The 26369-nt window shown below is 34.5% G+C and overlaps 3 protein-coding genes across 3 annotated transcripts; all 3 read right to left on the bottom strand.

Moving 5' to 3' along the window:
• Window positions 1-54: 54 nt before the first annotated feature.
• LOC110720134 lies at window positions 55-8542 on the bottom strand. Its single transcript, XM_021899139.1, has 11 exons — window positions 8094-8542; window positions 7915-8001; window positions 7424-7597; window positions 6119-6198; window positions 5096-5184; window positions 4854-4957; window positions 4693-4774; window positions 4518-4593; window positions 4306-4420; window positions 3490-4021; window positions 55-428 (listed from the first exon to the last, which is right to left on the bottom strand). The coding sequence occupies exons 1-11, from the start codon at window positions 8362-8364 to the stop codon at window positions 338-340; spliced, it is 1701 nt and encodes a 566-aa protein (XP_021754831.1). The 5' UTR covers window positions 8365-8542; the 3' UTR covers window positions 55-337.
• Window positions 8543-9560: 1018 nt separating this feature from the next.
• LOC110694166 (probable transmembrane ascorbate ferrireductase 4) lies at window positions 9561-12701 on the bottom strand. The gene is made up of 4 exons (XM_021871373.1): window positions 12446-12701; window positions 12317-12368; window positions 11958-12154; window positions 9561-9957 (listed from the first exon to the last, which is right to left on the bottom strand). The coding sequence occupies exons 1-4, from the start codon at window positions 12581-12583 to the stop codon at window positions 9652-9654; spliced, it is 693 nt and encodes a 230-aa protein (XP_021727065.1). The 5' UTR covers window positions 12584-12701; the 3' UTR covers window positions 9561-9651.
• Window positions 12702-17815: 5114 nt separating this feature from the next.
• Window positions 17816-24769, bottom strand: LOC110720156 (protein decapping 5-like). The gene is made up of 8 exons (XM_021899168.1): window positions 24522-24769; window positions 23041-23141; window positions 21959-22039; window positions 20943-21884; window positions 19371-19448; window positions 18620-18808; window positions 18361-18471; window positions 17816-18280 (listed from the first exon to the last, which is right to left on the bottom strand). The coding sequence occupies exons 1-8, from the start codon at window positions 24664-24666 to the stop codon at window positions 18134-18136; spliced, it is 1794 nt and encodes a 597-aa protein (XP_021754860.1). The 5' UTR covers window positions 24667-24769; the 3' UTR covers window positions 17816-18133.
• Between the last annotated feature and the right edge of the window lie 1600 nt (window positions 24770-26369).

A 26369-nucleotide genomic window follows, 5' to 3' on the forward strand; every position in this document is an offset into this window, starting at 1 on the left:
TCTAGACTCATGGCTTTTCAAAAAACTGGGTATTTTCTCACCACATAAAATCCGTTAGCCGCAAATATCTTATACTTTATTTGACTTGAACTCGTGCAATGGCAGCATTGCCATCAACATATATATACAGAGTTTACAGTGCAAAAATCATGTCAGATAGATTGGGTATGAAGAAGATTGCCATGAAAACCAGATGAACAAAGGCCCTAATCTAATTACAAATGTACAAAGTCCCTGAGACAGGTTATTACACAAAAGTGATCAGACAACCAAAAAAATCTTTATGTTTTCCCAGAGCAATAAATCAATCTTCCTATTCCTGAAGCATATCTTATTATTATTGACTATCCCATTTCCATCGTCGGCTCACCTCCTCAAGAACCTTTGATCGAGCTTTGCTTTTCCTTGCTTCATCTTCTATCCAAGATCTGCATTAGGAGATAGAATAATTAATGACAAATAGGAACCCATAGCAATTACTATCCCATTCTTAAAATCAAGGAAGTCTTAAACATTTACAAGGCCCTATTCTAATCTTAAAGTAAGGCCCTTATTTTTAAAAAAAAATAAATTATAATAATGAAAAAATAAACTCAATTTTTAAATTTTTTTTTTTAATTACTCTGTCAAGGAACATATTAATTTAGGGTTCGTTTGGCATCATTGTGGCTTTCTGTTTTTTGGTTTTTTGTTTTTTTAAAACCATATAAAAATATGTCACATAACGAGTCAAAAATTATTCAAACTTATTAAAATCATGATAATTTTGAAAACTGGCAACAAAAAAGTGGAAACACCTTTTTCTTGTTTCCTGTTTTTGGTTTTTAGTTTTCAAAAAAACTGAAAACTGAAAACAAAAAACAATGCCAAACAAGCTCTTAGTAATCCAATCATTCAATTACAAATTGTTGAAAATGAAAACATTTTACAATTGTGCTTGAGAATCAAGATAAAAATAAATAAAAAAAATAACACAAATCTTCATAACAATAAAACATTCAACTTCATTTTTAAAAAATCTAAAATCAACTACTAAATAGGGATGGCAATCTAGTCCGGATCCGACCCTACTCCGCTCCGATCCGAGGTAAAATATCTGCTCCGAGTGCGAGAAAAAAGTAATCCGAGTTCGACTCCGTTAGAATAATCAGACTCCGGGTCGGAGGAGGGTCGGAGTCGGATCCTACAAAAAATCCGAAAAAAAAAATCCGATTCCGACAAATGTCCGACTTTAACGGATTATCCGACTCCGACTCCAATAGATAGTGGATTTTTGTGTGGGTCATGGTGGCATTGGGTGTGGGTTGTAAAGACCCAAATATCCCAACATCTCAAAGTATATTGAATAATGAAAAAAAAAACTCGGAGTCGGGTCGGATCGGAGTCGGAGGTCGGATATTGAAGTCGGAGTAGGATTTAACCTCCGACTTCCTGTCGGGTCGGAGTCGGATTTAGCATAATCCGCTCCAAGTCCGACCCGTTGCCATCCCTAAGTACTAAGTGTCTAAAATGCTATAAAAATGAAAAATCAGAACAAAAAAAAATATAATTACACATAGAACTACTGGATTTAGCATACCCCATGAGCAATCCACAAGCAATGCAAGAGGTTAATTAATTTTAATCTTTTACCAATCTAGATCAAATTGCTGACTGGTATTATTGGTTTTGCAGAAATACGGTGATTTGATGGGAAGATGTTAGGTAGTGATTAATTTGGGAGAAAATTAATTATTAAACATTTCTCAAATCATTTGATAGATTGATTAATGTCTTAAAAGGTTTTATGGAGTTTCTGGGTATAAGATGATAATCAACGGATAATTAGCAATTAATGAAATTTTAAAGTTTTGACAACTTTATGAGAATTGCAATACATTGATGGGGGTAATTAAGTTATAGGAATCTGGTATAATTGTGTTTATTTAGCTCTGATGCGTGTGAATACAAGAAGTCAAAGGAAATAGTTTTTTTTTTTTTTTTTTTTTAACAACGGGGCTCTGATGTTGGGCCCTCAATATTACAGGATCCTGTGCTAGGGGTCTGTTTGCACTTAGCTGCTTGAAATAATGGTCATATATATTTGAGGATGGGAAATAAAAAGCTGTCACCTAATAAGATTTGTGGCTTTACTAAGATTTAGTGGGGGGAGTATAGTTCAATTTCAAAGGAATTTTAGTAAACTAAGTGTCATAATAATAATTATTTATTTAATAAAAAATAAATAAAAGCAGAAAACAAAAAACAAAATGCTTTGTAATTTTCTTGTTGGTAGCTCGGTAATTATATATGAACACCATGAGTACTGGGAAGGCTTTAGCTAAAATGAAATCTTTAATAACTAGATTCTGAAGACTTAACTCTCCATTATTTAAATGGCTACTATTCTGTTACTACACGAACCAGATGATGCTAAGCCGGCTAAGGGCCTGTGCAAACAGACCCTTAGCACAAGGCCCCGTAATATTGAGGGCCCAACATTTTCAGAGCCCCATTGTTAAAAAAAAAAAAAAAAAAAAAAAAAAAAATTCATTTCCTCTATCTTCTTGTATTCACACGCTTCAGAGCTAAATAAACACAATTATACTAGATTCTTAGAACTTAATTACCCCCATCAATGCATTGCAATTCTCATAAAGTTGTCAAAACTTCAAAATTTCATTCATTACTAATTTTCCGTTGATTATCAACTTATACCCATAAACTCCATAAAACCTTTTAAGACTCTTACCCTTCTCTGCTATTTAATCAGTCTATCAAACGATTTGAGAAATGTTTAATAATTAATTTTCTGCCCAAACTAATCACCGGTAAAATTATTGGCACCTAATATTTTCCCATCATATCACTATATTTCTACAAAACCAATAATATCAATCAACCATTTGATCTAGATCGGTAAAATATTAAGATTAATTAACCTCTTGCATTGCTTGTGGATTGCTCATGAGGTATGCTAAATCCAGTAATTCTATGTGTAATTTTTTTTTTTTTTTTTTTTGTTCTGATTTTTCATTTTTATAGAATTTAAGACTTTTAGTAGTTGATTTTAAATTTTTTAAAAGTTAAGTTAAATGTTTAATTGTTATGAAGATTTGTGTTCTTTTTTTTTTTTTTAATTTTCAAGCACATATGTAAAATGTTTTCATTTTCAACAACTTGTAATTGAATGATTGGATTGCGAGATTAATATGTTCATCGACAGAGTAATTAAAAAATAAAAAGCTGAAAAAGAAATATTTTGAGTTTATTTTTTCATTAATATAATTGTTTTTTTTTTATAAGGGTCTTATTTTTAAGATTAGAACAGGGCCCCGAAAATGTTTAAGATGGCCCTGATGCTAAGTTTATCCAGAATCATTTTAGTGAGATTAATGTTTTAAAAAAAATTTAAGGTCATCATAAACCAGCAGCTTTACATTTTTCTTAGTTATTAGTTATAAGAAAATAGAAATTGGAATGTTCAGACTCAAAATCAGGAAATTCTACCTCAAGATTCGAAGAGCTTCAATCTCAGCCTCTAGCACAGACTTGGCATCAAGTATTCCTTCCTTCTTTATTTGTAAATCAGAACGAAGAGTTTGCACTATTTCCTCATCAGAAGATTGTTCAGTTCTCTCTGATGCAAGCCTCTCGGAAATTTCATTAATTTCCTCCCTCAGAGCCTCTAAAAGTTGCTTCTGACAGTCCATTGCAGCTTTCTCCTTCAAAAACCCATTTACAGCTCCCTCTTGCAAAATCTTCTCTTGTTCCAAAAGGTTGACAGCATCTACATAAAACTGCTGCACTTTTAGGCCCCGTTTCTTCTCCTCTTCCATCTTTTCAGCCCACCACCTCTCTATTTCCCCTCGATCTAATAACTCCTGTCTTATCGCTTCTTTTGCAGCTACTCTAGAAGATTCCTCTTCCTTCAATCTTAACAATTCACTCTGAATAGCTTCTATCATGCGGCCACTTGTGAGTACAACAGCTGCTTGTGCTATTGTTGAAGGTTTGTCTGGCTGAAGGCGCCTGATTTTTCCTGCAATGAGAATGAAATTAGATACCAGCTTATGGTGCATTAACAGCAGAGAACAAGGATGCCTCAGAGAGTCAGATGACTTAGAGGAGTCCATCAACATAAAAATTTGTGGGCAAAATGTGTTAATAACCAAGAAGACCTTTTAGGATCCCGGGTCCCCCAGCCTTATCTGACAACTTTTCTGTAGGGTATAACCAGATTACACATGTATTGAGGCCCTAAATACTTTCTACGTAGTACATACTACATAAGAGGCAGTAAGAAAGAAAATGCTAGCAACCTACCAAACACTCTTCTAAGTAGGCTTCTGTCCCCAGCAAGCATATCCATATAAAGTCCTGGCCATTCATCTGAGTTTGTCCTCCTCGCGTCCATTAAGTCCAATTTTGTTTTCAGTAACTGGACTGTTAAAGAGTCAGTCTCTAGAAGTTGAAAAATCATCTTAGTAAGCTAAGAATAGCCAAGCATTAACAGCAATACTCTGAATAACTTCTACCTCTGGATTTCGGGTGGTGGAAAAATCATATTCCAGCTGGGATCTCCATTCTATTAGATCTCGTCGAGATAAAAATCTACAAAATTAAAATAGAGTCAAAATCACTTCAATATTCCGTTTCAATCATGCCAACATATTCAGGCATATAATAGCCCCTAGCTAAGCTACACAGTACCTTTCAGGAGAAAAATTTAAACCTCCATCAAATTTATGCTTCAATGATAGTTTACTTGGCACAACACCAGCTTCTGCTAGGGCTGAAATGCAATGGCAACTCACTTTTTTAAGTTAACGTACACAAATTCCATAGAAAGAGATTGAATAATAGATCATTACCCTGTATGGAGTCAAAATCTGGGTCTACATTAGTCACATCCTCGTAAGCAAAAATTACTGATCCAGAGAGAGCAACTTCTGGTATAATCTTGTACGTTGGGTTCCTACAAGGCAAGCATAACATACAAAAAAGAGATGCAAAAAGTTATATTATGAGTTTCTGGCAAGTGAAGACTAGAAAATTGCAACAATCAAAAAAAGATACTTGACCATTAAAAAGTAACATATTAAAGCTTCGGTACCTTTCCAATAATGAACTAGCTCGAACTAACCACCTTGCGTATTCTCTCCGGGTGCAGAGTTCATTAGCCTTGACATCTTCATCTAAAATCTGCATACCTTAACCGCATTTCAGAATACTATGCTCAGAACTCAACTGGTTTTAAAATTTTTGTTATAAAAGATAAGTTAGTTTATGACAACCCAATAAACATCAGGACTTCTGCAGCAACACTTTAGGATATATGAACAACCACATGATCTTTCAAGAAAGTATTACTTAAACCAAAAAAGGAGACCATCGCGTACCATATCTTTTTATATTCATTTGCTTGTTGCTACATATCTTTAATAAGACCCCACTTAATACCTATTTCTGATATATAAATGTATTAATACAATTAAAGTTCAGGGAACAAACCTTAGATCTTTAGACTTTATTTTAGGTGAAGGGAATAGGGTCTAAGAGAATAAGGATATAATATAAAAAAACATGAGCACAATACTAATCATAGTTTATAGCATACAATGAAATAGTAAGTCATCTAGTAAAAGAGTGAACATAATCATCTCTGTTAGCATGAAAAATGAGCACGTGCCAATAGTGTGCAATACACCAATCTCGTGACTTGAGAATCATATTCAAAGCAATTAAATTAATGGCCTTCTACATTAGTGACTCCATATAATTTATAGCAGACTCCCAAAATGATATACTATAATCATCCCAAAAGAGGTTATAGGTCAGGCGACAAAGTGTAAGCTTGCCTGAGTTGACAAAGCTACTCATTAGCTTTTTCTTTCAATCGTCAAATAGTCAAATATATTAAACAGACAGATACCATATAATGTTTATGTTTGCACCCTTAATTTTAATAGCAATGGTAATTAAGAAGCCTTTATCAACCCCATTATATCACAGAACCATATAATTCATTTATAAAGGAAACTACTGCAGCAACCATCATACATTATCAGATTACAGAAGCTACTCCAACAGAAGTAACAAGTAATAAGCACATCAAACAGTATTTCAAGGAACAAACCTTCAGTTTTCTCAAAGCATGCATAGCTTCTAGCTGATTAGAATCCACAGCAACATCAACAACACGAGTTTGGCGGTTTTCTACGAATCAAATCCCAGCTATTGTTAGCAGGATGTAATAAATTTATCTACCTCAGTGAGTAATAGAAAAAAATTTATCCAAAAGAATTTTAAAAAAAAAAGAAACATCAGCAGGGGGCACAAACTCCAAATGAAAACCTTATATCCCTTGGGGGGAGGAAGTTCCAACCTGGGTTTACACTCAATTTTAAAGTCTAGAATAATCCTCCATTGAAAAGCTAACATATAGACAGAAATAGGAAATGAAGAAAAAGTCTCAATGGGGGAAGATAGAAGCAATAGGTGTTGCTAAATTCTAAAGTAACAAAGTGAGAAAATACCAAATAAGCCAAATTTAAGAAACTAATACTTCCTCCGTTTCCATTTAGTTGACGCGTTTGATTTAGGCACATATATTAAGGAGAGGAGAGAGTGAGAGAGAATGAAAAAGCAAGTGGGGTAGCTTGTAAATGCAAGGTAAACAACTAAAAAAAACTTCCTAAAAAGGAATATGTGTCAACTAAAAAGAAACGGATGTAGTATCAATCAATTAAAGCCTTAATCCCATAAGTGGGGTAGGCAAATTAAAGAAACTTAGAAAGCACATATTCTGTCCAAGCAAAAAAGTAGTATAAAAAAACTTTAAATGTATAGACAAGTAGACCACAAATAGAAATTTGGAAATAATGGGAGCAGTAGAAAGATAAATAAATGACAAAGTAATATTGTAATCATGTCATACTACTTTTTTCAGAAGGCTCTGTATCAGGCTGTCTTTATATGATACTCAGTAAGGTACATCCTCCTCCCCAAAAGGTTTGTCACTTTTGAGTTTTTGGGACAGCCACACAGTGGTGTTTCTCTATGCATTCAAATCACTTATATTAGTTCTTCAACCAGAGATTTTATACATTACTTGGACTTTTCATTCTTTGTTTCTATCTTTCTTTCATCATTAGTTGCATAAATGTTATGGAAACACCAGTCGTGTTGTTTCTGGATTACTGTTAATTGTCTCAGGAAGCTGCCAAAGACATTGACTGCCTTAAAAAAGAACTTAGTCCAATGATAGAAGCTACGTACAAGCCAAGTAGCCAGCTTTCATACAAACAACTAAGTCTAAAAAGAAACAAATGTCGGGTACATTGATGTTCGTCATCATAATATGGATAATTTGTTTTTTCACTGATGTCACAAAATTTCTAGTTGCAAAATATAACAACTTGAATTATAATCAGAAACATACCTGATTTCGCAGACTTTGACACCACATCAAAAGAATCTGCCTGAGACGTCTCAGAAACTTCAATTCCCACATCAAGTTCAGGTTCATCAAAATCAACAGGTTTAGTTTCAACAACTTCGACAGCAACTTCTACTAAAGAACCAGGAGATGAACTTCTAAACGGCAATCGGAATCCTGGACATATAACACTATACACTTAAGAGGCCAAACCCGCAAATCTTTCAAACCACAATGGGAGCAACAATCAAACAAAAATCACTTTATTTAGGCATAAAGCTTATCAACCACGCTAGCTATACAAGATAAACGACTATGTATTAATACATTTCGTTAGTTCGGTAAATGATTCATGACAAAATCACGCATTGATCAGTGTTATCAATGTTTAATGCTTCCTTTGTTGAATAAATTCCTATCCTTAGAAACTACATTATCATTTAGCTTAAAAATAAATGCCAAAACATAGAAAATTATAAATTGAAAAGGCTAACCATTTTTGGAGAGCGAGAAATGAGCTAAAGCAGCGACAAGAACAGCAATTGAAGTCCCAACACCAGCAACCAAAAATGTCGGAAACCCTACACAAATTCCAACAACCAAATATATCAGTAAAAAAACAAAAACCCCATTTCAAAATCAAAATTAATCATCAAAATCAGATTAAAAAAACCTTTCTTTTTGTGGGGAATCAGAGGTTCAGAAACAGCCCAACCACCAAAATCATCGGTTCCGGCATCATCGGGAAGAACCCAAGAGACATTGGAGGAATTATCAACAATGGCGGAAGAAAGGCGGAGGGTGGGTTTACTGAGACTGTGATGAGAGAGAAAAGTGATCGGAGAAGTGAAGGGAAGGTGGTGATGGCGGCGAGGAGAGAGAGAGTGGGTGTGAGTGAGGAGGAGAGAGAATGAAGTTGGAGAAGTTGTTGTTGAACTGCACATTTTTTTGGTTTGGAAAATTGGAAGGGTTTAGGGAGAGAGATCCAAGAGTTTGTATGAGTTAGGGTTGAGTAGTTTGGTTCATGGCTGATTTTGATGAGAGATGATAGTCAATGCATATGTACTTTGAACTTGTGAGGGAAATTTGGTTTTGGCAAACTTAATGGTGTGGCATGACAAAAATACACTCAAATTGATTCCAAAAAAATACGTTGATTTTTATTTTGAAAATCTATGCTAATTCCACTTACTTATTGAAAATACTTTTTATATGTATGGATTACTCTGTAATATTACGGGGGTGTTAATGAGTCGATAGTCAGATACGCTTATGAACAGTTTGTGAGCAAGTTCGATCAAAGTTTAAAGCTCATTCTCAAATCTCAAGTAAACAAATGAGCTTGAACAAACAAATTTTGGCTCTATTAGAAAACGAGCTAAGCTCGAACAATTGTGTGTTCAACTCATTTAAGCTCTTTAACAACTCGTTTGTGATCATTCATGATCGTGTTTGTTTATAAGCTCATCTAAAACTCATACAAACTCAGAAATTTAAAAAAACAAAAAATGGATATTACTTTACGGCAAGAATAATATGAGCTCACTATGAATCTAAAGTCTTGATAGTGGTATTCAAGATTCGGAATCAAATCTCATATACATCATTTGCCCTTGTGGCTAAGAATGCATTTAATGCAACTTTTATCTTTGTAACGGAGGAAGAAAAAAAAAAATTTAAAAAAAAAACACTTCTTACAATCTTAACTAGTACGAGTAATACTTTATGTTCTCTATATATACATAGATAAATACTCTATTAACTAAGCACACATGAAAATGAATAAAAAAATATTAAATAAATAAGAATTCAAACTCCACAAGTTCAATGTGTTTTTTTAGGGAAGCTCTACAAGTTCACTAGAACTCTCTTTAAATCCTCTTTTTCTATTAATATTATTCTTTATAGTAACATCTCAAGTAATACTCGAACCACGCACTAGTTTTGTTATTAAAAAGAGAATCTTGTATATTTTTTTAGTTCATCGTTCAGTTAGAAAAACAAAAGGAAACCAAAAAATATACGAAGTATATACTCCGTATTTAAGTCATATATTATTGTTTTAGCTTGATGAGAACTAAATTTCAATATACTAAGAGTTCAAACTCCACAAATTACACTAGAAATCTATAATCTACCTTTTGATAGTACCTATTTCTTTGTACACTCTAGTGTTAGAAATTCTAATTCAATACCCCCTAGTCGACTAAAATCTGTAGTTGGAATCGATACTAGATAGCCTTTGTTGGACGAGTTGTGTAATGGCCTTGTTTAGGTGAAACAGTGGCGAAAATGACAATGCCACCAAGAAGTGCAAGTCCTAATCCAAGGCCATTTACAACAATGGATTCTGAACTCCGCCTTGGTAGGTTTTTCTTAGTTTGTATGAATGTTAGCTTCTCTAGCAGACCTGTTTCTGCCGTTGCAATTGCCATACCATACGTGTATAGGCCGACGAAGATGTGCCATGGCAGCACTTTCATCCTGACTCTCCGGACTTCTCCTCTGTGCCAAAAGCTTAGGAAACCCATCACCCACTGCATTCAGTCATTCCTCCAATATTAATAACAATAAATGATCGATAAAAATGAGTTAGATTATACGACTAACACGTTAATTTATTTGATCATGGTGTAATTGTCAAATGTGAAGCTCTTTAATGTTTAGGATTAAAGAGGTAATAGAGAAATTAATTTTATTTGTGTGTTGCCAAAATAATATGAGTAAACAATAGGCACATTCAAACCAAATTCTAAAATATGCCTTTACTAAACCAACATTTAACATTTTGCATTGGACCTATTGGGCCCTATTCAATTTGAAATTTGAATGGGTGGGAAAGAGGATAAAGGACCACATTTTTCATTAACTATTTCAATATTTCAAGAGGGAATGGGGAGGGATCATTGCCATTGCCATTGCCCATTGCCATCAATCATGCCTCTAAAGTGACATTTTTTTTTAATCCCAATGTAATGTATGATTTATGTAGAAAAAAATTCATTAGAGCACCCACAGTGGTGGGGTGGTTCACTACTTTCTCTTCCCTACTTTTCTCCCTCCACATCATATTCCACTATTTTGAGTCACTCTCTTAAGTCACTCTCTTATTTTTCCTACAATAATGGTGAGTAACCCCACTACTCTCTCTCATACTTTTATCAATACCCCACCATGATTTATTAGTACCGTTTTAATTCACAATATGGCAAAAAAAATTGAAAAGATGAGTTGAGCTTCACGTGGGCCGAGGCGTCAGGTAACTTGCCAAAGAGGGCATCCCCAACCTGTGGGTTACCCATGAGTCACCTCCTACAATGGTGAGGCAGCTCAAATGGAGGAGAGAGAGAGTTGTGGGGAGGGTGCTCCCCACCATTGTGGGTGCTCTTAGTGTAGAAAAATATCTAAACATTTTTCATGATGATTAACTTGTTACATATTAGTAGTCATAATTGGATTTAGACGAGACATACAAATTTGGACATATAGGTTTTTTTTTAAAGGAATTGACATATTGTTATTTACTCCGTAATAAATAAAAGAATTAAAGTAGATAATGAAGTAAAATAACATATACGAGGTACGAAGTATAACAGATAATTATCTTACTATAGTCCTTACTCTATAGGTGTTAGGAGGATGAGAGGTTTTCTTTTTTTTTTTTTCTTTTTTTTTTTTATGAAAGAAAGGATGATAAGAGCTAAGCCCTCACTTACCAAGATAAGTAAGTGCATTAGTAAACTAAAATAGAGATTCATTCAATGTCAATCCTTTTCTTTTATATTTAACTAATTTAAGTCCCGATTGCAACGGTTGTTATTAACTTTTAGAAAAAGGTTATTGTATATTTTTATAAAATAAATTATACTCATAATATTAATTCAAAAATAAATATAACTTTAACTTTTATACCTAACTATATTAATGTCTTAGATTAGCTAGTGACACTTAGAAAAAAAAGAGGCTTTATTTATTTTTATTTTTTAAAAAAAAAAAATCTAAGGTTATATAGTACCTGCACGTTCTGCGTTATTATTAATACAACTTTTAAGAGTAGAAAATAAAGTGTGTATACATGTCTTAACAAAATGATTTTATTTTTAATTGAATCAAACATTATTGCAAAAGTAAAAAATTGGATGAAAAAAGTTAATAGTATTATCGAAAACTAAAATAATGTATAGCAATATTGTTTAATAATACTCACCTCATTTTTTTTTTATAAAAATAATTACCTAATATAAAAGACTACGTATATGTAAAAATATATCAGTTAGGTTTATATGGAGAATTATTATCGTTAAGAATTTTAATTGGAAGAAAGATATTTTAAATTATTATAAAATGATTTCCTTCAATATATAATCTGCATAAAAATAGAAAGAAAAATTGGGCGGAAAAATTTTTAATGACATTGTGACAAATGTCATTTTAGATTCGCTTTTAGTATAGGTTAATTGATTGATTGTACAATTAGAGTTTAATAATGCCCAAATCAAATCAAATAAATATACGAGAAAGAGATAAGAAAATAAACCTCAATGCCAAAAAGGGAGACACAAAATACACCCATCCAAGAATGTAAGCTGTAGAAATTAGCAAAAACTCCATTTTCTCCATGAAATTTCGTCCAAATTCCAAATATTCCAAAAGCCAAGGCCACTCCTTGCATTCCCAAATGCACTAATTTCTTCATATTCCTTGACCCTGGCATTGACCTATGTACCAATATGGCTGACAACAAACCAAATGAAATCCCAAAAAAAATCAAAACCCATCAATTATTTTCTCATTTTTTTAAGTGCGGAATAAATAGTCAAGTTGAAAATGTAACAAGTAATGTTGTCGTAACAACTAAATCTAGACAAAGGGAGCGTACATTTAATTTTGACCTACCTTCTCCACTTAAAATTATGAACCCAAACACCATTAGGAGAGGATGAAGCACCTATTAATCAAGCAAAAGCATAATTAGCTCAAGATAAACATGATTAACTCTTCATTAGAGAGAGAAAGAGAGATTACAGAATAGATGAAGTTATTAGGAGAGTGGTGGATGAAACTCGACTTGAAGTAAAGAGCCCAAATTAAGACAAGTACTGCAACTAAAGCAGCTGATAATCTGGCAAATATTAGAAGAAATGAAAATGTAGAAGATGACATTTTTATGTAGTTTAAATTTGTAGAGGTTCAAAAATGACACTAAAATACTAGATGTTGTGACCGACGGTTGGATTGAGCAAAGCACTAGATCTGTGGCGCATTTCTGGTAAAGTTGTAAGGAAGGTATCACTCTCAAGTGGAGTGAGTATAATTACTAAACTGACTATAGTAGTGTACTTAGTTTAATAATGTAGCCTACTTAGGGGTGTACACCGGTCCAAAACCGGACCGGACCTGGACCGGACCTGTTTGGACCGGGGACCTGAATTGGGTAATTATGAGGACCGGGGACCGGACCTGAATTAACAGGTCCGGTTCCGGGCTAGACCTGAAAAATCAGGTCCGGTCCAGGTTTGGACCTGAATGGACCTGTTTTGTGATTTTTTCGTTTTTTTTTTATTTTTTTTAATAAAAAACCTGTTGGACCTGCATATGGACCTGCGTATGGACCTGTTTTGTGATTTTTAGACCTGTTGCATAATTTAATAATTACATACAAACCAAAATTATTAATCACAAAAGTACAAAACTACATAAAGTCTATAAAAGTATAAAGTCCCAATTCTCAAACACCAAAAATACAAATGAGTCCACCGAAAGTACAAATGAGTCCACGAAAACTCATAACATTACATAAATTCTCTTAAGTCTCAAGTACTAGAAATACATAAATTCTCCAACGAGTTGTTTTCCATTTGATCGCGTGATTCACACTAATGAGTCCACGAAAACAACTTCATCGTCTACATCGTTAGATTCACCACGTTGCACCTCTAAATAAAATACAATATAGAATATGTTAGAATATATTAATGATTGATAACAATGAAATAATAAATTTGGTGTAACAAAATTTCAAGTACATAAAATTATTACTACCTTTCTCTATTTCCTCTAGCTCTTTCAAATTTTCTTCCACATCAACAATTGGCACTTCCTTAGCTCTAAGCCAATCTTGTGTGCAAAGTAGCGCTTGAACCATCTTCAATACAAAAATATTACACAAATATGTATAAACAAAGTCATATTAAGATATAAACAAACTTGATTTTATAAAATAAAAAGATAACGATGCATTACCTTAGGAGTTAAAGAACTCCGAAAGCAGATTCCGATGCAACGGTCGATAATGGGATGGCTAGTATGTCACGTGCCATGCGATTAAGAATCACATAACGCTGACCATTCTTACCCCACCATGTCAATGCATCTTGTTCTTCCTCCTCCGGCCCTAATTGATCATTTAAGTACCTATCCAACTCACTTATCGCATACCCACTTGTCCCCTTCAATCGTTTTGCTCTTTCTTTTAGTTTCCTCACATAATCGGAACCCACTCCTTTACTATTATCAATATCCATTGACATATTATCTCCACAATCTGGAATATTAGAAGTAGCATACATTTTTCTATATTCCTCAAATAAAGAGTAAGCGAACTCCTTCACATCATTAGCAAGTTTTGTACCCTTTTCCGGTCCATGCATGCCCGTTAGTGTCAATTCAACAATGACCATCTTAGAGTGAGGGTCGAGAAGAAGAGCAACATAAATGAATTTATTCATCTTATCCACATCCCCCCAATACTTATCAAACTTTTTTTTTTCATTGCAATGGCCATAGCTTGAAAATTCAAGTCCTCACTTTGTTCCCAATTATTCAACATATCATACATAGAAGCAATTTCTCCTAAACCTTTATTAGCTGTCACATAATGGGAACCAGAAATTCGTTTAGTCAACAGATAAAACCCCTCTAGAAACAAAACTAACCTCTCCACTTTTTCCCAATCTTCGGGTTCGGGAGGCCTTTCATTGTCATTCAAATCCTCTCCATCAGGAAGAGATAACCCACTAAAAACACGTCGAAACTTCAAAGCCGTTTCCAACATTATGTATGTGGAGTTCCAACGAGTGGGGACATCAAAGGATAAAGAAGATTTTGAATCTATGTTTGCTTTTTGCACAAGATCTTTGAATCTAAGTATTCTTGCAGGGGAGTTCTTAACATATTTCACAGCATTTCTAACTCTATCAATGCACACACCATGTTCTTTAATACCATCCCACACAATTAAATTAATGATATGAGCAATGCATCTAACATGAAGATTTTTTCCATCATTAATACATCCTGTTCTTCTAACCATTCTACTCAAGTGTGCACAAGCAACATCATTTGAAGAAGCATTATCAACAGTGACAGTAAAAAGTTTATCATCAATACCCCAGTACTCTAAACATGCCTCAACTGCTTTTCCAATAGCCTCTCCTTTATGACTAGAAATTGGACAAAAATTTATGATCTTTTTATTTAATTTCCAGTCATTATCAATGAAATGAGCTGTAAGACACATATAATTAATTCTTTGTATTGAAGTCCAAGTATCAGTGGTCACAGAAATTCTTTGACATGTCTTAAACATTTCTCTCAATTTCTCTTTTTCACTATAATACAACTTTAAACAATCACGAGCAATGGTAACACGAGATGGAATGTGAAATTGTGGACATGCAACTTGCACAAAGTGCCTAAAACCGGGTTTTTCCACATGCTTAAATGGTAACTCATCAACAATAATCATGTGAACCAATGCCTCTCTAACATCATTCAAGTTAATAATCCTACTCCCACACTTTAATTTACCACTCTCATGTTCTTGATCAAAATACAATTTAGTTTGCTTTTCTTTGCCCTTTTCTTTTTCTATATTAATAGGATTACCGAGACATGATTCTGCATGATTTTTAACATTTTTGGAACCATTAAGATTACCATCAGCAACAAAAGTTTTAGGACAAAACTTACATTCAGCTCATAGTTTTCCATTCTCGACGTACTCTAAGTAATATTTCCAATACTCAGCTTTCCTCTTACTTTTTATGTTCCATATATACTCCCGCCCGGCTTTTAGCTTCTTATCAGGAGGCAAAGTAGATTGCAATTCTTCCATATCCTTTTCAGAAAGTGGCTGTGACGTTTGTTCAGAAAAAGAAGCAAACCGTTTGGATTGAGAGCTCTCCATCTACAATATAGTTATAGACAATATAAGTAATTTTAAAGTAACAATTATATACACATAGCATTTTATAAAAAAATTTAAGAGCAACTTACATTGCAAGAATAAGAATCCGTGGTTCCTCCACTCCCTTGTTAGCCCTAGGCAAGTCTGCAAGAATAAGAACAAGAATAAGAACCCCTGAACTGCATACAAGTATACAACTATGTCTTATGATCTTATCAATTCTAAACAAGTTAGCTAACTCAAATCTGAATTCTGAACTGCATACAACCATGTCTTATCAATTTTGATACAAGTTAGCCAACTTATTTAATCATCTGAGTCTCTTACAAATCATGCACTACATTTATTTATTTATTTATTTAAATTTGGCCTAACAGAGATTCAAAGGCTGTGAATCTGTGATAGTGTGATCAATTCTAAAACCTAAACCCTAAACTCAAAAAAAAACCAAAAAAAAAACATAAATTCGAAGATAAACCATACTTGTTATCAATTCTAAACATTAAACCCTAAAACCCTAAACTTTAAACTAAAAAAAACCAAAAAAAAAAAAAACATAAATTCGAAAGAAATTCGAAAATAAACCAAAAAAGAAAAACATAAATTCGAAAACATTGAAGTAAAAAAAAGAAATTCAACATGCAAACATCAAATAATCATTATAAGCAATTGAAACATGAATAAACATATAAATTCTAACACTTAATTCATTATTTCGAATACAAAATACCCAAACATAATTAGATAATTTAGATTTACATTAAAAAAAAAATAACTTACCGGAGAAATGGAAAATCGCGCAGTAGCTGTCTCATGCGGTGGTCGGTGGGCGCCTGGGCTTCGCCTGAGAGAGTGAGGAAGGCAGGAGGTGTCGGCGGTGGGCGTTGCCGCGTTGTGCTGAGACTGGAGACAGTGAGCGTGAGGGAGAGGGGGAGACAGCCAGGGAGTTTGGAGATTGGAGTCTTGGAGAATGGAGATAGTCAGATAGCTGTTTGTTAGGGTTAGAATGAAATGAAAGAGAACTGAAGCGTCACTCAAGCAGCTTGCAGCGTTATTTTGATTTTTGAATTTTTGTTTTTTTTAAAAAAAAAATACAATTTTTCCGGGTTTCAGGTCCGGACCTGAAAACCCCGGGTTTAGACCGGGTCCGGACCGGAACCGGGAACCTTGATTTTTAAGGACCGGGACCGGACCTGAATCAACAGGTCCGGGTCAGGTCGGTTCAGGTCCGGTTTCAGGTCCGGTCCAGTTTTTGTACACCCCTACCTACTATAGTCTTATGTGATTATTTTAAACATGTTGGAAATGACGCCTTTTTTTAGGGTTTACGCCGTTATTATTAGCCTCGAGAAAAATTATATACTCAGCTATACACCCTCCATCTCAAATTATTTGCCTCATAAGTCATATTTCACTTACAATGTTTTACTTTAGTGGAAAAGATGAGAAGAGAAAAACGGTGGGTTCTAAAATATTTTGAGTAAAGTTATGGTCCCTCATGCGCATCTATAGTACTCCAACCGAATAATTAAAATAACTCAAACGAGTATATTTTAGAACAGTACCGATTAATTAATTTAAACACCCAAATTAATTAAAATAACTCAAACGAGTATATTTTAGTATTGTACCAAACCCTTCTAGCCTTCCCAATTTTTAGTGTTAATATTATTATTTTTTTTTTGTTTTTTTTTTTAGAAACCGTGTAAATATTATTATGATTAAATCGTTTGTTTAACTTTTATAATCACCTCTTTAAAAAGTGTGCCTTGAGAGTGTTTCACAAGTAAAAAAAGTAGGCGTATATATAAACAATATTCCGTATATTATTAGGCGTATAAGAGAAATTAAGTGTTTTACATAATTAATATCCCATTAGCCTCTCTTAATCGTATAGCCTATTACCTGCTCCCACTGCACCATTCAGGACCACAATTGGGTTTTCATCAATGTACTCGATATGGTCCACATTATCATTTCCATCCTCAACATTGTCATCAAAACCACCACCAAAAGTAGCTAATGGAAATGCTAATTCAGTTCAGCTGATCAAACAACCATCACAGCGAAACCAAACACCACAACTCTTACACGGTACAACTGCAAAACCCGAATACCTGAACACAAGTTTCATCTATTGCTCACATAGGGAGTCATGCAGTAATCAATGAATCCAATACTCTTAACACAACTTGAGGGCATGGTAATTAAAAGAAAGTTGAAAGCTAGTAACCTCATAACTTAACCAAATAATCACACCATCAACTAGTTCAAATTTACATCACTGAACAGTTTTATGTCAACCAATGATAAGCTACAAATTTGCTCTTAAATTTTCTTTCTACTGCATAATTGCTTGCTTATCACCAGAGAATATGAATCAAAGTAAAAATAACTGCAAACAAGCAAAAGATGCATAATAGAAACCTTGCCCATACTAACTGAATCAACAAATGTTAACCAGAGCAGTTATCTTCTACCACTTTCTATCAAAGTGATGCACGCATAATCACAGGCAATACAGATTAGGAACCCCGGCTAGACATACCACGCCCTCGCCCCCTTCCATGGTAGCCATACCCCCTTCCATAATAAGAACCACGACCACGGCCGCCACGATTTGGTCCCCGACCACCACGCCCACCTCGATATCTCACAAAATCACCAAATGTCTGCAGCCAAAGTAAATAAAAGTTCATACATCAATCAAATCCAATAGAACAAAAGCAATTATCTTTTCCACAACACATACCTCAGCATCTATCTTCAATTGCTCAGAGAATCTTGTCCTCCCATTTTGGGAGTCATGCTCAAGAGTGTTGCAGGAGAGGGTATCGAAGAAGTCATCCTTATTATAAACAGGCTGCCAATCAAACATTAGAAAGAATATTAACCCTTAGTGTTGAGAAAATGCAGAGCTCCAATCTAACATTATGATGCAGGGAAGAAAAAGTCCCAGAAAACAGAATTATTTCAAGATCCATCACGTCAAAGAAGTTTTCCGGATGTACCGTTACATCATTTTGAGGGGCTTTCTCCTCACCCTCCTCTTCAAAATCATCCCCACCATTACCATCTTTGTCTTTGGTGTGACCCTTGTTGCTCTTACCAAGATGACCCCATACTTCATCCTTTTTGAACTTCTCATTCATAGCTGTAAAATCGAAGTCCTCGGTAAATTGTGTCACTGGACGTGAGCTCTGCAAAGACAATCTGCATTTAGTTCCATCTCAGGGTAACAGACAAAGCCAGACAAATCTCAAAAGCATGTCCAGAAAATTATTGTAACAATAACTTTATCAAATTCTAAACACAACAAGAATCCCTAAATTATCACAGCAAAGACGGTGCTCTATGCAATTTCCAGCCAAGATGTGGAAACTTCAAATAAATCAGGATCATGCAGCTTTGATGAATATGAGTGTACGAGGATTCTGAGAGATGAAAATATTTTGGCTGAGAAATGCATTTTTTTTATCTGAGACCTCAAACGAAGCACAAAGGTGGAACAGCAATAGGTATGAAAGAAGTTTAACAGAGTTTGGAGCTGCTACTATTCAAAATTCATAATTAAAAGGTGGTAGGCTCTAAATCACATTAAGCATTTAAAATTTCGTTCTTTGTTAGTTGACACTGAGAATAAGTTGCAATTCTTCGCAACTGTCTTCTTAGGTAGAAATATGAATAATTTGAAATCAAAGAATAGAATAGAAATTGCAGACTTCTCAAGATAAATCATTAAAAGATAAAAATGTCAATTACCCCACTTCCTCTTCCTCTTCCTCTTTCATGTCCCCGATAGTTGTAATTTTGACGTGGATGATACTGGTTTCCATTAGGCTGCATAAGAGAAAATTAGTTTTATTAAGAATGTTGCTTATTACAAGCTACAAAAGTACTAACAAATCAACATACCATAGACAGTCTGTTACTTCGTACTTAATAAAAATAAAATAACAATAAAAATGAGACCACTAAACATCTAAAAGTGAACAAAAGTAGGACCTATAAAGGAGGAAGAATAGATAGCAAACATTGATGAGTGTTAAAAACAAGATCAAAATATACTGTACAAATTCAACTGTTAGAGAACCCCCCTTTTGACCTTTTCCCTAAATAAAATCACATCAACAAGATCATAACTACCACAGTCCACAGGTCTAGCACTAAACAACTGCCAGATGTTACATTGGCACTTCAATGAACCATAATATTCATAGTTGATACTCCCTCCCAGTCCCACAATAACTTAGCTGATTCTTTTGGACATGCTTGCCAACACACAACTTTGACAATCAATATCTTTAATTATCTATAAGCAAATATTATTTAAAGCTGGAATTTTGTTATGCATTGAGATTAATCCAACTGCGTTTTATTAATATCTCATTAAGTCAATTTACTAGGCAAAAATATAACCATGAAAATCCACTGCAGAAGCTTACATCCAAAAGTAACTCTTCATTAGTAGCCAGGGAGAAATTAGGTTGTGCAGTGACTAACCAAAACTTTCCATAGTTCACTACAGAAGCTTCCATCCATTTAAGAACTCTTCAATAATAGGCATAGAGAAGGCTTTGTAGTGACTAACAGAACTTTCCGTAGTTCACTACAGAAGCTACCGTGCAAATAAGAACTCTTCAATAGTAGCATAGAGAAATTAGGCTCTGCAGTGAGGCCAGTAACTAATAGAACTTTCCATAGTTCCCTAGTTTTATGTGGTCCGTGTGGATGACGAAAAAGGCAGCAAAAAATTACCTAACACCAATAATGATGTAGTTAATACGTTTTAGGCATAATAAGCTACGTGATTCATTATTTTAGGCAATTCTTCAGTGTGTAGAACACCATACTCCCATGACATGTGCAGTGAGCATCAGTCCTTTCTTTCAAATATTTTAGCACGGAAAGGAAAATTGACCATATTTGCTCAACGAGTTAGGGCTATGGGTGCATTTCTGATGTATGCTTACTATGTATGTCCTAAACCTCAAACATAGTTGCTCAGTCCTTTCTTTCAAATATTTTAGCACGGAAAGGAAAATTGACCATATTTGCTCAACGAGTTAGGGCTATGGGTGCATTTCTGATGTATGCTTACTATGTATGTCCTAAACCTCAAACATAGTTGCTGGATATCTTAGGAATCTTATGACATGCTCCTATGGATTCAAGCACTCTAATAGCTAAACATGATACTTGCACAAAAAACAGGAAATTTCTCAAGTGAAATCTAATAATGGGTAATAGGAATCATAATAGTCTTAATCATGATTATTATTGCAAGTATCAAACCCAAAAGGTAAAAAAAATAAACAATATACAGATAATCACCTTTGGGAAAGCTCTTGATGCAGGGGGCAGAGGCAATATTGGTGGTTGTGCCTCCTTCACTACTTCTGCTTTTGCATCTGATGGTGCTGGTGATGCTGATGAGACTTGAACAACTTCCACATCTTTGTGAGCAACTTGTGGAGATGGAGATGATGAAACTGGTGGTTGTCCAGACTGCAGGAGTTGATCAGGTGTGACCAGAGATGGTTTGGAAGTCTCAGCCTGGCTTGAAACGGAAGAACTGATGACAGATGACGGTGCTTGAGAAAGACCTATGTTTGGCAAGCCTGAACTAGACATAGCATTGACCTTGTTAGAGACAGGAGGTGCAATGGTACTAGCATCTGGAGCAGAGATTGCCAATGGAGGTATTGACGGGAAGCTAGGTGTTGAAAGAAGTCCAGAATTGGGAGCCTTAGATACTGCAGAACTGAAAGATGTTTCAGACGCTAGGGTAGTGGATGGCACAGGAGGCAAATTAAATTGTGGTAAAGATGTTGATGTTAAAGTAGTTGAAGTGCTGTTTGAGCTAACCAAACTAGGGGGTATCTCAGGCAATTTTGGGCCAGTCATGTTTGAAGCTCCCGTTGGTAAAGTTGGATTGAACCCAGAATATTGCATCGGTTGTTGCAGGGAAGGTGGCACAGCAAGTCCATGGGGTGGTCGGAGCAAAGGTTGCTGAGGCATATGAGGAAGCCCATTGGGAGGGCCATAAAAACCAGGCCAGTACATAGGCATAGCAAGTCCAGTACCATTTGCACCTGGAGGAGGTGATGGCCCCCAGGAACCTAAATTTCCACCTGGCTGATACAAAGGCAGAGCACCAGGAAAGCTTGAGCCAGGGTGTCCAAGCTGGGGTCCATGAGAACTACCATCAGCTGATGGTGCACTAACAGCTGGTGGCACATTCGACGATGTTGAAGTCGGGTGAGGATAATGAGACTGCAGAAATGAGCTCGGATTCAGATGCCTAGCTACTTTCATAAATCATGCAAATATATTGTGCATTTCTTTACCTGAATGATAGCAGGATCGTTGTCAACTGAAGATGTTGATGCAATTGGCTGAACAGGGGGTGATGATTTCACCTGCAAATCCTGCAAGTAGAGATAGATGAAGACAGAAAACCGATCACTATAAAGCCAGGTTTAAGAAAATAATGATAAGAAAAAATATTTTTTGAGAAATATGTGCAACCAGATACAACTCATACAAGTCACATCTCTGTCCAGATAGCTTTACAGACATTTCTACACAATAAAATATAGTGAACAACCTAACAGGTAATAGGTTATTAACCTAAGATGTACCAAGCCAAGTTCATGAAGATTAAATATTTGAGTCTCTTCCACCAAAAAAAAAAAAAACATATCCCTTAGTGTTAGAAAGCAATGTTCTTTACTCATCATACTGCAAGCAGGATAATCAACTATGGTATCTTGCTTTACTCATCATACCAGGGTAACCAACTATGGTATCTTGCTTTACTCATCCACCTGCAAGCAGGAAAACCAGCTATGGTATTTTGCCACTGGTATTAAATGCATGAAGAAAACTTGCTGATCTTAGGGCTAGAAAATGCAAATAAGAGACGATGAATTTTATTACAATGCTGATGCCAACTACACCAATAAAAAAAATTAAAAAAAAAATCGTGTTGTCAAAATTGAACACAGAGGTCTGTTAATTAATCTTACTCTGTATTTTACTCCCAAAGTCTCTAGCTAGAAGTGCAGTAACAGTTTCTACAGAAATTCTCATTTATATGCTTTAATCAAACAATTCTATTGTTAGAGAGAGGAAACTACTTCAGTCCCAAGGGCAAAAGGCATCTAAATGTCCATCACCTAGCGGAGCAATGCGAACAAAAAATTAACAAAAGCAGCAGCTATCATAGTTATTTACATAACCCAGTGATGGCAATATGGGTGCATGGCACTCTAACAGTCAGATATAACTATAAGAAGCTCACAACTACTATCAACCCCCTATAGCATAAATATCATTTGTATACTTCATCAAAGAGCTTCAACACCTAAAGGATGCTAAATTTGCAACCACACAGAACCAGTAATATGCTGTACATAACTACATATACCTTAATGTCACTGCCACGGAAGAGTATATACTCATAAACCTTATCACTAGGAGCTACTTGTGGGCCATCTTTCTTTCGTCCTTCAGTTCCAAATGATCTAACTGCAATGTGAAAAGAAAATATATATAGCTTCTTTTATTAGTTACAGTCTACCAATTCATCAGGTTTTAAATAGGTCCAAATGCCAAAACAACTAACAAGGTAAATCAAAAACATATACAGGTAACATATTCAAACTTCTTTCATATAATTGAAAGTCATAGGCCAACCAAGGACCCAAGACACTGAAGACTTAAATATCACTTAAGAAATCAAAATATCTATGCCATTGTGGGCATCCTTATCAGACGCATGAACAACACCCACCAACAAGTAACCAAGCCACTCTCAGACATCAAAAATCAGAAATTTAGTTCACACAAAAGATGTTATTGTAAAGGAAAATCATATTGGTATCATGTGTGTACAACAAAAGACTCCACCATAAAGGCTCATCAATTAGACATGCCAAGTGAGATCAATTTGAAATCAAGTATAATATAAGTAGTTAAAAGGTCATCTCCACAAGCAACAAGAAAGGGGTTACAAATCCTGCTTGCCACATCATGATGCCCGATGAAATCAAACATATTTCTAAATTATTCACAGCTGTTGTAGGTCCATATATCTTCATCCAAATATGTACAAACAATTTACTCATTCATTAACCTTAACCCTTTTATTTTAGCTCTCAATCCACATTTCTCTATCCGGATAGATGCAAATGGATTTTGAAATTTTTGCTCACTAGTTCTACTCTGACACTTTCTCTCCGGTTAGTTATCGTCAAAAAAATTCATCCCTAGCTGGCAAGCCCCTCCTCTTTGGTCTTTCTCCACCTTTCCAAAAATCCTTTCATCTCTCTCCTCAATTCTCGCCTTCCCCGGCACCTTGTGAATCTTACCCTCTGAACTGAATCCGGATGCAGAAACCATATTATTGCACAGAGATCAGTATGGACATCCACTTCATGCCCAAAATCTTTTCACATTTGAGCCAAGGAAACATTAAGATTTGGCAAATTTGAGCCCAACAGAAAAATGGATTTACATGTCCTTAAACGTACAATTTGAGCCAAGGAAACATTAAGATTTGGCAAATTTTTTCACATTCATGCCCAAAATCTTCACTCTCCTTCAATCAAAATTTTCACATTCATGCCTTAAATCATCACTGGAATAATTTCCTTCAATCAAATTATTCACATTCATGCCCTAAATCATCATCACTAGAATAACCTCCTTCAATCAAACCTTTCACATTCAAGCCCTAAATCATCACTAGAATAACCTCCTTCAATCAATTTTTTCACATTCATACCCTAAATCATAACTAGAATAACATCCTTCAATCAAAATCAACACAGAAATACAATTGAAGCGCGAAATCGATCATCAAACAAATTTCTGAACAATTCAAAGAGAAATTAGAGAATCCAATACCGTTTCGAAGGCCAATACTGGATTCTTCAGTGTTGATGCTATAGAGAATGCCTTCATATCTGATCTCACTCTTTGATGTCAAACTGATCAAACTTCCGATGTACGAATCGGCCGATGAAGTCGTCTTCAAAGTTTCGGCCGCCATTGATTCTGATTCTTATCAATTACGAACTCACCATAGGAGAGAGAAAGACAAGAGAGTTATTGTTGACTGTTTTTAGACTGATCTTGTTAGGGTTTTGTTTTACCAATAAAAAAACTTGGAGAAAATATAAGTTTTGGTAAATAAATCAATAATTTTATGGAAAATGCTATACATACCCTATATAAGCATTAAATTTACACTTAAAAATCGTAAAAAGTTAAGTAATCATCAAAATATAAACACTAATATTTTTTATATTAGTATTTTTCATATTTATTATTGATGCTATAAACCCTAAGGGCTATATATAAGCATTAAATTCACTCTTGGAAATTGTATAAAATTAGGAATTCATGACAAAACATGTGTAAATCAGTGTAATTAGTGTTTATATTTTTATGATTTCTTTACTTTTTAAGTGTTTTTACAATTTTCAAGTGTAAATTTAATGCTTATATGTAGCCCTAAGGGCTATGTATATCATTTTCGCTGAAAACCTAGAATGTTGGAATGAGTCATACCCACCTCCTACATGGGTTTCTAAAATCCATACTTTGAGGGGTTAAGGTATGGGTTTTAAAATTATAAAATTGCAAAACAAACACGAGGTATGGGTTTTAACTATTTCAAACCCATACCTCATACCAATATTTTGTGAGCCAATCGCCCTAATTGTGTATCTTAGAGATAAACTTGTATTTACCCGTTTATCCCTACCTTATAAAAATTATAAGAAAGTTGTTATGAATAATGCATGGACAATTATATCTCTAAAAATGTTCTTTTACCTATTTGCCTTTACTAAATTCAAAACTCTTAAAATTGTCTCCTAAATCACCATAGATGATTAATTATTTGTGTTTATTTCAATATTTAAAGCATTGTTTAGTCTCTCCATTTTTATTTTTTTCATATTTGGAATATAAACACATTTTTTTTTACAGAGAACATAAACACTAACTAATACAAAGTATTTAAAATTAATTTTAATATATATGGAATACAAAAATTACAAAGTATATTATTGTATAATGACTTGTTTAATTTATTCAATTCGTCTCAATAAGTATTTATAAATTACCAAGCAAATCGATATAATAAAATACCATGCAAATTGTAGGGAATATATTTCAAGCGTTAATCCCCTTGCTTGAACCCCACTGTAATCATACACTTAAGTACGTTGGCATCCAAAAAAGAAGAAGATAGAGCAAAAGAATCGCCAACAAGTTTTAGGAACTTGTAAACCGTTCACAGGGTAAAGGTTACACCCCTTAACGATCTAAGAGATCGTCAACTCCATAAGGTCTTAAACCAAATAAGGGTTCGGGGATGAAGGTACAAATCCAACCTAAAAGAGATTGAACCTGCCCTAATAATAGGCCTCTACTTTATTCAGATCGTATTCATGTGCGCTTTCTAATTAACATACAATCAATAGGTTTACCCTAAACCTGTTTATCTACGTTGGTTGAATATTAATGCACAAATAAATCTATTATTGGCGATCACTTGAATTATAATCAAATTAACCCTAACAAGATTATTAATATCTTATTAAGCGTGATTACAAATACAAATTCCCTTTAAACATGCATAAAAGATGTGATCAAGCAATAACAATAAACATCAAGCAACATGATAACAATCATAAATAAATATCATAATAATAAAGATAATCATAAATAATAATTAAAATAATA

Source organism: Chenopodium quinoa, unplaced genomic scaffold (genome assembly GCF_001683475.1).
Source record: "Chenopodium quinoa cultivar QQ74 unplaced genomic scaffold, ASM168347v1, whole genome shotgun sequence".
Classification (NCBI taxonomy): domain Eukaryota; kingdom Viridiplantae; phylum Streptophyta; class Magnoliopsida; order Caryophyllales; family Amaranthaceae; genus Chenopodium; species Chenopodium quinoa.